General features: G+C 41.9%; 1 protein-coding gene across 1 annotated transcript in view; it reads right to left on the bottom strand.

The window, feature by feature from the left end:
* Positions 1-295: 295 nt before the first annotated feature.
* LOC114654860 (cystine/glutamate transporter-like) overlaps positions 296-14,367 on the bottom strand; it is an 81,720-nt gene continuing 67,648 nt past the window's right edge. The window contains exons 9-12 of the mRNA XM_028805695.2: positions 11,176-11,272; positions 10,698-10,847; positions 4,204-4,381; positions 296-1,114 (exon numbers count right to left, since the gene is read on the bottom strand). Of these exons, the coding sequence (XP_028661528.2) occupies positions 1,050-1,114; positions 4,204-4,381; positions 10,698-10,847; positions 11,176-11,272 (490 nt within the window). The 3' untranslated portion in view covers positions 296-1,049. The remainder of the gene's footprint in view (positions 1,115-4,203; positions 4,382-10,697; positions 10,848-11,175; positions 11,273-14,367) is intronic.

The raw sequence follows: 14,367 nt of genomic DNA, 5'->3' as shown, positions 1-14,367 counted from the left end.
ATAAAAAACCCAACAGATTAGGGTATTAAGAGAACAAATGTGAAAGATGAAAATTGAGCAGGATAAATGTAATATCTGGTTTGTTCTTTATAGTGCTGGCTAAATCCACACTTTGTGCTCAGTATAAGATATACATGGGTCTGATTATCCACTCTTGTTTTTTTTTAAAGATAGATAGATAGATAGATAGATAGATAGATAGATAGATAGATAGATAGATAGATAGATAGATAGATAGATAGATAGATAGATAGATAGATACCTTATTAATCCCAAGGGGAAATTCACAAAATCATAAAATCCATTTCTTTAATTATTTTATTAAATGTCTCAGGATGGTGACATCAGGCATCAATGTAGAGTTTTAATAAAGCATTGCGAGAGAGACTCCAAGGCCTTTAAACTGACTGGAGAGTCTACGGCTGGGAAGCACTGTGTTGATTTACTTGTCTCTTGTGGCACTACACTTTCATATCTTCAGGGCTGAGATCACTCCTATGGAATGTGAATTGGAAATCAACCTCTCTTCTGTCATGCTGTTCAGTACTACACTGTAGTTAATAAAGATTTTCAAGCCTTTGAACACCTGAATAGTCATATGGTAGTAATTAATTTATTGCTTCCCATCAACTTTGACACCATGTCAAAAAGATATAGATTAACATTCTTTATCTTTTAAAAACAATTTATAATATGTAGTAATTAAGAAAGGACAACATTCTAAAGTGCTGAAAATACTGGTACTGAATTTAGACATAATTTTAAGACCTAAATAAATTAAATTAAATTTGACTTTTTAAATGTAGAGTTGGAGTTTTTAGTGAGTGTTTTACTTGAAACTTTATGTCACTCTTTAAAGAGTGTCTCACATGAGTAAAGAAACAGCATAGTTACAAAAATGTTCTTTGGATTACTTCTTCACAGTGATGGTCTTTAACACATAAAGCTTTGTTTTGAAATGAAAACTTTGTTTCATGTTTGGTACATGTATACCATTCTTTAAAGTGCTTTTGAACTTTGTGGTAAAAGCTTTGATCAGGTCAAGATATTTAGTAGGTCTGCACCTCCTGTGGCATCACTTCCAAGAGAACTTGTAGCTTCTTAGTGAGCATGTCTGTAAGATAATAAAACCAACATGTCAATCTTATCATCAGCAGAATTGAAATTTCATTCACCCACAAAGCACTGTTTCTCTGTTTCCTGTCTTGAATTGAAATGATCCTTATATATGACTGAAAACAGTTTAGAGATGAAGGCCTCAAACTATAAATATTAACATGTAAGCCTAGGAAGACTGCTTTCAACAGGTTTTATTTAAATAGCACAAAGTAAGCAATACATTGTGTCTCCTGTTACAGTGTATTTGCAATATACAGTGCATCCTGAAAGTATTCACAGCACATCACTTTTTCCACATTTTGTAATGTTACAGCCTTATTCCAAAATGGATTAAATTCATTTTTTCCCTCAGAATTCTACACACAACACCCATAATGACAACGTGAAAAAAGTTTACTTGAGGTTTTTGCAAATTTATTAAAAAATAAAAAAATTGAGAAAGCACATATCAGGTTACCACTGTCTGTATCACTCTGCTTGGCTGTGCTCACACTCTAACCACACAATGGTTAGAGCATGCATCCCCTTACGAGGATCTAACCTTGTGTGTCAGCATCCCATAAGGTGATGCAAAAGTGCGTACACCTGACAAGCCCCAATAAGGTTGAAACACATGTTTGTACTCTTTGTATTGTTTGGCAGATACTGTATCACATATCTATGAGCTGCTTCTAGCAACTGAGAGGATATGGCGGGTGTGTGCCGACTGGCTGACCAACTATTAGTGTTACCTGGTAGGTAACCACGTAATAATCAGATTGCAATTCTGACTTAAAAAAGAATGTAATACTCCAATCTTCACCCTGCCAAATAAGCGAACCATCTGCTGTGGCGAAGCATCTGAGGCATTGCCTCAGGTGCTGACATCTGAGGTTCGATCACCGTATGGAGATGCAAAAGTATGTACACCTGACGAGCTCCAATAAGGGCAAAACACGTGTCGTGTACTTCTTTGTATTGTTTGTCAGATACTGTATCACATATGTATGCATGTATATATTTAGCATGAAAAATGTACATAAAGTTAAAAAAAGTGATAATGGATGTAAAAACTGTAAATCTGGGTCAATAGCAACACATCCAGGTATAAGGTGGCTCTTTCAAACTTACTTTGTGGTTTTGTGCCTCTGGATGCTCATGGAAACAATTGCCCATGTAAACTAGCTATGTTCTTCCTTCCTAAACCCCTTGAACCAATGGGGTGTCATAGCTTAGGGGCCAACACCCTTCCCATGCTCTGTCCATGTGCCTCTGGACCAATCCTGGCTAGGCACAAACTATGTTCTTGAACTTTCTATCAATCAGCATTTTTATCCACGTTGCAGCCCACAAACCATGATTAATGTGTAATTTCAGACAATCTCAAGTTTCTTTTTTAACTTGTTTTGACCAGAAGGCAAGCTATATTTTATATTAACTAAACAAGTTACAGTGTAAGTTCTTCTTTTTATATTTTACAGTTTTTTTTCCGTAGTTCATGAGTTATCACTTATCTCATAAGAATACCAGTACAATAACCTATTATTAATTCTAAAAGTAGATACAGTAATCCCTCCTCTATCGCGGGGGTTGCGTTCCAGAACCCCCTGCGAAAGGTGAAAATCCGCAAAGTAGAAACCATATGTTTATATGGTTATTTTTATATTGTCATGCTTGGGTCACAGATTTGCACAGAAACACAGGAGGTTGTAGAGAGACAGGAACTTTATTCAAAAACTGCAAATAAACATTTGTCTCTTTTTCAAAAGTTTAAACTGTGCTCCATGACAAGACAGAGATGACAGTTCCGTCTCACAATTAAAAGAATGCAAACATATCTTCCTCTTCAAAGGAGTGCGCGTCAAGAGCAGAGAATGTCAGAGAGAGAGAGAGAAAAAAGCAAACAAAAATCAATAGGGCTGTTTGGCTTTTAAGTATGCGAAGCACCGCCGGACAAAGCAGCTGCAAGGATGTACAATGTAAAGGTAGTCTTTCAGCATTTTTTAGAGGAGCGTCCGTATCCTCTAGGCCAGTGTGCAAACAGCCCCTCTGCTCACACCCCCTCCGTCAGGAGCAGAGAATGTCAGAGAGAGAGAGAGAGAGAGAGAGAAAAACAAACAATCAAAAATCAATATGTGCCCTTCGAGCTTTTAAGTATGCGAAGCACCATGCGGCAAGCATGTCACTTGATAAAGCAGCTGCACAGATGGGAGCAACGTGAAGGTAATCTTTCAGCATTTTTAGACGAGCGTCCGTATCGTCTAGGGGTGCAAACAGCCCCCCTGCTCACACCCCCTCCGTCAGTAGCAGAGAATGTCAGAGCAAGAGAGAGAGAGAGAGAGAAAAGCAAACAATCAAAAATCAATACGTGCTGTTTGATCTTTTAAGTATGCGAAGCACAGTGCGGGAAGCATATCGCTTGATAAAGCAGCCATATGTAAGCCCAGCAAGGAAGAGAGCAATGTAAAGGTAATCTTTCAGCATTTCTTGAGGAGCGGCCGTATCCTCTAGGGGTGCGAACTGCCCCCGTGCTCACAATATAGTTGAGGAGTTTTATTTAATACGTAATACGCGCTCTGGTTGGGTAGCTTCTCAGCCATCTGCCAATAGCGTCCCTTGTATGAAATCAACTGGGCAAACCAACAGAGGAAGCATGTACCAGAAATTAAAAGACCCATTGTCTGCAGAAATCTGCGAACCAGCAAAAAATCCGTGATATATATTTAAATATGTTTACATATAAAATCCGCGATAGAGTGAAGCCGTGAAAGTCGAAGCGCGATATAGCGAGGGATTACTGTATATCAATCAAAGGTCCATGTCATAAGGAGAACATGCAAAAGCCACACAGAGTGTGGCCAGGCAGCAAATTCAACCAATGCCCTCAAAAAAAGTGTGGCAACCGTGCTAATTTTGTACCACTGTACTAAATATTACACAATAGTCATTATTTTTGATATTCAAAATGCTGTTTCTACCTCACTGGAGACGTGACTGATGCATAGTTTTGATAAAAATGGATGTACCAGGAGATAACTTTAATTATGAAAAACTAATTCCATAGCACACTTTACAATAAAAGAATAAACACTTTTGGTCACTTACGAAAACGTGTGATGAAGCATAAAGGCAGTCTCTGCTTCTGAACCACAAGGAAATAAACTGGGACACCAGTCAGGGTGAGGGCAAAGCTGATGCCTGTGTTGACTGGATCAGAGTAGAGGGACATCCCCACAATGAAAAAACATACAACGGTGAAAACCGCAGGGATGAATAGATGTACCTATTCAAAAAGAGAGAAATAAAATATTAGCAGTGTCCTGAAATTTATTTTAATTTCACCTGAACTATTCATAAATAATCCATCCATCCATTACCCAACCCGCTATATCCTAACTACAGGGTCTCGGGGGGTCTGCTGGAGCCAATCCCAGCCAACACAGGGCGCAAGGCAGGAAACAAACCCTGGGCAGGGCGCCAGCCCACCGCAGGGTGCTCACACAACCACCAAGCACACACTAGGGCCAATTTAGAATCGCCAATGCACCTAACCTGCATGTCTTTGGACTGTGGGAGGAAACCGGAGCACCTCATAAATAATCCTTCTCATTTAATATTAGTTTACAAAACAAGAGCACAACCAGTTTAAGAAAACCTGAAAAACCTACCTATGAAAATAAATGTGAGTGCTGCTGTGATTGTCAGTTTTAATGCTCTAATTTTGTTAGGTGATGTGGTAATCCTATCTGGCCAAGTCTGAGCAGACAATATAATGGCCTGTAATGGACACCTTATCCAGAGTTACTTTGTACATATTGCATCATTTGCCGCAAGAATAGCAAATGACTCTCCATGTCTCTTAAAATGACTAGAAAAAGGAAGAATAGAAAATAAATGTGACAAGCAAAAGTAATTTACAATTAAATATACATAAATAAAATGCACCTGTTTTTTAACCTGTAATGTAAGGTGGTGGAGAGCCACAGCTTATTGAAGTAGCACTGCGTGCAAAGCAACAATAAATACTGAAAATGAGGTCATTTCGTCAGAGGACGTGTTTATGTAAACACCAGTTAAAAGCAGGATTGCATTCACATTTTTCGGGTATTGGAGCAAACCAGAGAACTAATGGAAAATTCAAATGGACCCAGGGAGTACATGCAAAGTTAACATAGATCGTGATGGTGAAAGAATGTGAACTGTTGTCTTGACTGTGAGGCAGCAGCACTAACAACTGTGAATATCAACTTTATTTACACATGAAAACAAGTCTTTCAAAAAGTAAACTACTATTTAACATGATTCTAACTGTCCTTAGAAGACACTGATAACTCATATTTTTTATAATTTAAGCAATAGCTGCATCCACTCTAAGTGATAACATCCTCAGATCCATTTAATTCATTTTAGGGTCATGGTGAAGGATCTGGGGGTGTTGTAGGGAGGCAGAGGTATGCCTAGCAGCACTGGGTGCAAGACAGGAAACTGCCTTGTACAGAGACACAGGTCTCACTCACTCACTCACTCACCCACCAACACAGAGCCAATTTATAGGGTCATTGTTCTCCGGAGCCATGATTGGTTAATATAAATATCTTATCTTATGAGTTACCAATTAACCTTACACATGTCTTTGGAAATGTGTAATGTAACATTGGAGTATGCAGAGAAAAACCTATTTCCAAACATACAAGCACAGAGAGTGCTTTAACAGTTTCTGTAGCAGTATTACGGAGAAGGATTTGAGAATGTTTCCCTAGAATGGAGAAAGAGAAACCATTGGATAATCACTGAGGTCACTTCCAGGAGTCATGAAACTCCACCCTTTTTAGTCCCACTGGTATTTACCCCATCCTAGTCCTAACCCATCCTCAGAGCAGCAAGGAGCTCTGCATCTCTGAAACTGTTTATCTTAATGTTTTCTCAAACATTGTCAAGACAACAATCCCTCTTACTTCAATTACTGGTCATAAAAATTAAACAAGGAATCATCCGAAACATTTCTTACACTGTCCTTTGTTTGTTTTCACACCATGTAGACATGGAAAGAACATGCAAAATCCACAGAGACAATGACTGGACACATGACTCAAACTCAGAACAGTGGGGATCTGTGCAGTGGCAGTGCTAACCACTTAATTTAGTTTACCACATCTTGGGAAACCACTGCTCTTTATTCTGAAAGACGTTTATGCAGGAGAATTTTCATGTTTTCCTCAGTGGCATTTAAACTTACAATATACTGATAAAGTCTGATAGCAACCATATTAAGTAAAATTAAAAATCAGAGGTTTCTCACTTAATTAATTACTACTATGATATTTCTCAATAATCACTGTCAATCATACATTTTGTGGCAATAAATATATGAGTGGACCTGATGTCATCATGTTTCTGCTGTTCATGAAAACACATCAAGGATGTAGTTGCTTGATAGTCATCTACATTTATCCAATCAGAGTTAAATTTAACCACTTACATAATTAAGGAGGGAGTCTACGAAAAAGGAACACAAAACCTGTTATGTGAAGTAAAAAACAGACCTTTCAACTTTGACTTTAGTAGTTTAGTAGTAGTTCTTTAATTTACTAAGATAAGCAGATTTTTTTAAACCATTGCTAAAGCCTGTAGAATTCTGTGCTTTTGAGCATACAGTTCTGTAACTGAGCCCTGTAAAAGACTAATGGACTCATCCACTTTTTATTCCTGCATTGTGCCCGATGTAGCCAAGCTAGACTCTGGCATCCATCTCTCATGAATCTAGAATTATTGAATGCATGGATGGATGTTATTGTTTATCTTTTTAGTAGTAAATAAAAAGGAAAAAATAAATAACAGCTAGATATAGTCGGGCTCACCTCAACGCACAGCTTGGACTCTGGAACCAATCTCCTTGAGAGGGGCTGGACTCTCTACCACTCTGGAGTTGCCCCTGGTGAGAGGCGCTGAGCGGGTGTGGGCATACTTATTGCCCCCCGACTTGGAGCCTGTACATTGGGGTTTACCCCCGGTGGACGAGAGGGTAGCCTCCCTCCGCCTTCGGGTGGGGGGACGGGTCCTAACTGTTGTTTGTGCGTATGCACCGAGCAGCAGTTTGGAGTACCCACCCTTTTTGGAGTCCCTGGAGGGGGTGCTGGAGGGCACACCTTCTGGGGACTCCCTCGTACTGCTGGGAGACTTCAGTGCTCACGTGGGCAATGACAGTGAGACCTGGAAGGGCATGATTGGGAGGAATGGCCCCCCTGATCTGAACCCGAGTGGTGTTTTGTAATTGGACTTCTGTGCTCGTCACGGATTGTCCATAACAAACACCATGTTCAAGCATAAGGGTGTTCATATGTGCATTTGGCACCAGGACACCCTAGGCCTCAGTTCGATGATCGACTTTGTGGTCGTGTCGTCGGACTTGCGGCCACATGTCTTGGACACTCGGGTGAAGAGAGGGGCAGAGCTGTCAACTGATCACCACCTGGTGGTGAGTTGGCTCCGATGGTGGGGAAGGATGCCAGTCAGGTAGGCCCAAACGTGTTGTGAGGGTCTGCTGGGAACGTCTGGCAGAGCCCCCTGTCAGAAGTAGCTTCAACTCCCACCTCCGGCAGAACTTCGACCATGTCCTGAGGGAGGTGGGGGACATTGAGTCCGAATGGGCCATGTTCCGTGCCTCTATTGTTGAGGCGGCTGACCGGAGCTGTGGCCGTAAGGTAGTCGGTGCCTGTCGTGGCGGCAATCCCCGAACTCGTTGGTGGACACCAGCGGTGAAGGATGCCGTTAAGCTGAAGAAGGAGTCCTACCGGTCCCTTTTGTCCTGTGGGACTCTGGAGGCAGCTGATAGGTACCGGCAGGCCAAGCAGAATGCGGCTTCGGTGGTTGCTGAGGCAAAAACTCGGGCATGGGAGGAGTTTGGGGAGGCCATGGAGAACGACTTTCGGACGGCTTCAAGGAGATTCTGGTCCACCATCCGGCGTCTCAGGAGGGGGAAGCAGTGCAGTGTCAACACTGTGTATGGTGGGAATGGTGCGCTGCTGACCTCGACTCGGGACGTTGTGGGTCGGTGAGGGGAGTACTTCGAAGACCTCCTCAATCCCACTAACATGCCTTCCAATGACGAAGCAGAGCCTGGGGACTTGGAGGTGGGCTCCCCCATCTCTGGGACTGAGGTCACCGAGGTGGTCAAAAAACTCCTTGGTGGCAGGGCCCCGGGGTTGGATGAGATACGCCTGGAGTTCCTCAAGGCTCTGGATGTTGTAGGGCTGTCTTGGTTGACACGTCTCTGCAACATCGCATGGACATCAGGGACAGTGCCTCTGGATTGGCAGACTGGGGTGGTGGTCCCCCTCTTTAAGAAGGGGGACCGGAGGGTGTGTTCCAACTACAGAGGGATCACACTCCTCAGCCTCCCTGGAAAAGTCTATTCGGGGGTTCTGGAGAGGAGGGTCTGTCGGATAGTCGAACCTCGGATTCAGGAGGAACAGTGTGGTTTTCGTCCTGGTCGCGGAACAGTGGACCAGCTCTACACCCTTAGCAGAGTCCTGGAGGGTGCATGGGAGTTCGCCCAACCAGTCTACATGTGTTTTGTGGACTTGGAAAAGGCGTTCGACCGTGTCCCTCGGGGAATCCATGGGGGGTGCTCCGAGAGTATGGGGTACCGGACCCCCTGATAAGAGCTGTTCGGTCCCTGTACGATCGGTGTCAGAGCTTGGTCCGCATTGCCAGCAGTAAGTCGAACCCGTTTCTTGTGAGAGTTGGACTCCGCCAGGGCTGCCCTTTGTCACCAATTCTGTTCATAACTTTTATGGACAGAATTTCTAGGTGCAGCCAGGGTGTTGAGGGGGTCCGACTTGGTGGACTCAGGATTGGGTCACTGCTTTTTGCAGATGATGTTGTTCTGTTTGCTTCATCAGGCCGTGATCTTCAGCTCTCTCTGGATCGGTTTGCAGCTGAGTGTGAAGCGGCTGGGATGGGAATCAGCACCTCCAAATCCGAGACCATGGTCCTCAGCCGGAAAAGGGTGGAGTGCCCTCTCAGGGTTGGGAGCGAGATCCTGCCCCAAGTGGAGGAGTTCAAGTATCTCGGGGTCTTGGTCACGAGTGAGGGAAGAATGGAGCGTGAGATTGACAGGCGGATCGGTGCGGCGTCCGCAGTGATGCGGGCTCTGCATCGGTCTGTCGTGGTGAAAAAGGAGCTGAGCCGTAAGGCAAATTTCTCAATTTACCAGTCAATCTATGTTCCTACCCTTACCTATGGTCATGAGCTATGGGTAGTGACCGAAAGAATGAGATCGCGAATACAAGCGGTTGAAATGAGTTTTCTCCACAGGGTGTCTGGGATCTCCCTTAAAGATAGAGTGAGAAGCTCAATCATCCGGGAGGGGCTCAGAGTAGACCCGCTGCTCCTCCGCATCAAGAGGAGTCAGATGAGGTGGTTCGGGCATCTGATCAGGATGCCTCCTGGACGCCTCCCTGGTGAGGTGTTCCGGGCACGTCTAAGCGGGAGGAGGCCCCGGGGAAGACCTAGGACACGCTGGAGGGACTATGTCTCCCGGCTGGCCTGGGAACACCTTGGGATTCCCCCGGAAGAGCTAGAAGAAGTGGCCGGGGAGAGGGAAGTCTGGGCATCTCTGCTCAAGCTGCTGCCCCCGCGACCCGACCTCAGATAAGCGGAAGAGGATGGATGGATGGATAAATAACATCTAAACATCTTAAATTTTGCTTAACAATACCTGGTTGATTTTGTATTTAGTATACTTACATTTATTAAAAATTATCAAAGTATTAATTATAATAATCCAAGTAAATGTGGTATATCTTTCTTTTTGTTGATTAATCTGTGGAAGAAACCTTGAGTTGCTTGTAAATGTATGATAAGGTGCTATATAAATAAAGTTGTTATTATTATTATTATTATTATTAATAATAAACAGTACCAAATACATGCATGCAAAGTTAGCTAGGAATTGAAAACTGGTCCAAGGCGAGTGTATTGGAGGTGCCCTAAAATTGGCTGGAACTCTGTCTTCAGTTGGTTCCCGCCTTCTACCACTGATGCCATGTTAGACACCAGACCCCCATGACTTTGAATTGCATTTACTGGATTAGAGAATGTTATATTATGAAATGTAAAATATTCCATGGTGTCAAAAAGATTGTTGGTAAACACAGAACTTGAAATCATAACTGATTACCAGACTGAGTACAGTTTAAATACCGCACTGTAATATCTACATCCTGGATATGCCTTAACTCTGTCTGTCTCCTTGTCCTTACAATTATGTCAACTAGCAAAATCCAGTCAACTAAAGATGGCTACAGTCTCTTTTCCTGAGATGGTGAGACATTTCCTACAGAAGGCAGTCATTTCTGGTTGCAGATTCTTATGCTTGAAATTGTTAAAGAAAGTTGATAAACTGCCAGTCTGTAAAGATTTAGTTCCTGCCTAGCTGCAGAATGCAAATGGTAAAAATAACTTAATTTTAAGTGAAAGAAATGTACTTAACCTGAGGGAAAAAAGAATTCAACATTAAAAGCATGCATGCTCTGTTTATGAAGCATTTTGCAGGCAGAACAAAACACTATAGTAGAGTGAATAATAATATCAAATACCTTAAAAGGTCGTGGAAGATCTGGGTTTCGATATCGATGAATTATAAGGCCCATTGTAGCCAGGCCAGTAAACAGCCATTGAGAAAAACTGTAAAAATTTAACAGTCCAAAAAGTTCACCGACCAAGATCATGAAGACCACCATGATGTACTGTGAGAAAGTCAGTGAAACTGTTAATGCTATATACAAAATATCGTCTTCTAATATAAAACAATGCATAAATAGATAATCCAAATTGAATACCAATTTTTGATGTGATTATTAGGATAAATAAAAAAACACACAATTAAATTTTTGATTTGTGATGTAACAGGCTATCCCAGGCCTGTTGATATCCTAACACAGATTCAGAGATACTGCAATAGTTACATAGAATTATCTGTTGTAGCAACAAACAACATTTGTTGTAATTAGTGAGCAGATAAAGCGTTTGCTCAGTGGAAATTGCCACCAACATTATAAGTAAGTCATTGGTTACCATCAGAAGCACTGCAGGCAGAGGAGTGTGCCTTCGAATGTGAATCATAGAAAAGAGAATAGGCCACTGTCCTTCTCTGGAGCCAGAAAACAGCATCCTGCACAGTCAAATAAGTGAAAGACAGAAATAAGAATATGATGTAGTTTAGGACCAACTAGCTTCCAGTTGTAATCACTTTAACTTGTGTCAAGTATTTCAATAAAAACATTTCAACAGATAGCTAAATTAATAATCATCCTCTGAATGTAATAGACATGGCAACACTTGTCTGCTCAACTATCCATGCATTTTTTTATTTGGATTACTAGGGGGCTCTGCCCCCTGCTTGCTTCGCTCGCCAAACCCTGTGTTTGGTTAATTGGATACAGTGATCCCTCGCTATATCGCGCTTCGCCTTTCGCGGCTTCACTCCATCGCGGATTTTATATGTAAGCATATTTAAATATATATCGCGGATTTTTCGCTGCTTCGCGGGTTTCTGCGGACAATAGGTCTTTTAATTTCTGGTACATGCTTCCTCAGTTGGTTTGCCCAGTTGATTTCATACAAGGGACGCTATTGGCAGATGGCTGAAAAGCTATCCAGCTAACTTTCTCTCTCTCTCTCTCTCTCTCTCTCTTGCGTGTGAGCAAGGGGGTGAGCAGGGGGGCTGTGTGCAGCTGCTTCCTGAAGGACAGGCTGCACGGAGCTTCGCATACTTAAAAGCTCAAAGGGCACGTATTGATTTTTTTTATCTGTCTCTCGCTATCTCTCTCTCTCTCTCTCTCTCTTCCTGCTCCTGACAGAGGGGGTGTGAGCTGCCGCCTTCAACAGCTTTGTACCGGCGGTGCTTCGCATACTTAAAAGCCGTATTGATTTTTTTTTTGACTGCTTGCTTTGCACTCCTTTGAAAAGGAAGATATGTTTGCATTCTTTTAATTGTGAGACAGAACTGTCATCTCTGTCTTGTCATGGAGCACAGTTTAAACTTTTGAAAAAGAGACAAATGTTTGTTTGCAGTGTTTGAATAACGTTCCTGTCTCTCTACAACCTCCTGTGTTTCTGCGCAAATCTGTGACCCAAGCATGACATTCTAAAAATAACCATATAAACGTATGGTTTCTACTTCGCGGATTTTCCTACTTCGCGGGTGGCTCTGGAACGCAACCCCCGCGATGGAGGAGGGATTACTGTATACAATTTTAAAAGCTTTATTTTTTCTTTGGAATTGTTTCAATTGCATTATTTGCACTTTTATTTTAAAGCTTCATTAAAAACAATATTTGGAATTACCTTTTCTTCAAATCGCATAGAATTTTGATTCAGTTTTTGGAGACACATTGTGACAACGCAACGTATAACTGCCCGTGTGTGAATATTGTTTCTGTTTCTCTAATAAATAATCCGACTTTTTCTAATGTTTGTCCCTGTGATTTGTTAATTGTCATAGCAAAAGCTATTCTCACGGTAAACTGTAAACATTTTAATACGAATGGCATATCACGATCTCCTTTGGTGTCTAATGTTATTAGCGGAATATATACAGTACACCACCTTTCTTGTCGCCTGTTAAAATTTACATCGCTTCTCCGTGATCATAAATATACACCTGACTGAATTGTGTATTCTTTGAAATTAAACTTGTTGTTGCTTTAACTGGTGCAGGACCACAGATTCTCATAGCATATGGTCCATTATTGTGTAAATCCACGTTTTGTGCATTGAATGATGCGAAGGCGAAAAGACTTTGTTTCTTTTTTTTGATACTGTAGCGACTGATGTAATAAAGTGTCACAAAAGTTTTACTTGAACAATACCCGATTTCACACCAAACACAACTTTCTAGCACCCTCTCCAACCTCTCCTCCCCCGGGTCTCGCCCCCCCTTACTGCATCAATCAATACCCCGCTATCAGTCTTCCGTGCTGTACTCCGCCCTCCCTCAATCGGACCTAACAGTCACTTAAAACAAAAAAGGCTTCAACTTGGCTGGGACGCTACAATTCTTTTGAATTTTACTGCTTTCATATTCTGTACCTTTCTCTGCATGTGTATCGCGCAATGGCGATACCTTTCGAATTCCACTGCTTTCATAATCTCTTATCTGCCTTTTTTTCTCTCCAACACTTTTGGGTCTCTTTTCTCTGCGCTGCTCTTTCTTCTTTGCTTAGTCGTTGACGTTTCATCATCATTGTCCTTATACGCTTTACATGTGCTGAGAGCACAGGATCTGTGTGTGCTCGTGCCTTTACATGGCTGAGTGTTTTGCTGGCCATTCTCGTTATTTGTAAGTAGGGCGTGTCTTGCAAGAATCTCATGTTCCACGTCCCCGCAAGACGGCCCTGGGACAATCTCTTGGCACCAAGTCTCATGTTTATGTTCCCTGCGAGACGCTCTGTGGCCAGTCTCTTTTATCTCGCGGGTCTTTTAAGTGTCTTCCAAGAACTTCCGAGAAGATCACGTCTCGTCGCCGTGCTTTTCCTTTCCAGGATTTTTTTTTTATAATAGAGAGATCTGCATGTTTGGCTGTTCTACCAAAATAACAAAATGAGCTGCTCTATATGTTTATTCCAAAATAATATTTATTTATGAAGAGTTTCAAAACATCCACATTAGAGAGACATTTATGTAGCTTTTTAATTCATAATGTTTTGAAGAATGAGGCAGACCACTCTGTCATGATTAGGGCTAAAATTTGAAGTCTCATAGCCTTTTTCTGTTATGGAAGCCATATGGAAGCCAACCCTGTCAGGGTTGCATTTCACGTTTCTTGGGGCGTGGTCTCTGGGGTCATAACCTTGAATTAATCGGCTGATGGGATAAACGGTCAGCCTTTTGCACAGAGCCTTATCTGCTTGTGGTCTTGCCTGGTTTTCCACTTATTGCTTGATTATTGACTGTGATTTTTGCTTCTCATCTGGATTTTCGTCGCTTTGTTTTATGTTTTTTTTTTATTTGTTTTGCCTTTTGCACACATCTCCTGGTTTAACTCAAGAAACTGATTATCTGTTTCCTTGCCAAGTTAGGACACTGTGATGAGCCGATCTCGAATGAATTAACAGAAATATGTAATCGCGGAGTCATGTAGTTAGTGGGGCTGTTAAAACATGACATTTGACCTTTAGAATAACTACTAAAATGTGACAGTGAAAACACATGACACATATTTGATTAGTAAAGGAAAGAGTGGAATGCCGTCTCAAGTATGGTTAA

Source organism: Erpetoichthys calabaricus, chromosome 1 (genome assembly GCF_900747795.2).
Source record: "Erpetoichthys calabaricus chromosome 1, fErpCal1.3, whole genome shotgun sequence".
NCBI classification, from domain to species: domain Eukaryota; kingdom Metazoa; phylum Chordata; class Cladistia; order Polypteriformes; family Polypteridae; genus Erpetoichthys; species Erpetoichthys calabaricus.
Note: the sequence above shows the minus strand (reverse complement) of the source record. Positions and strands in the feature narration are given on the sequence as shown.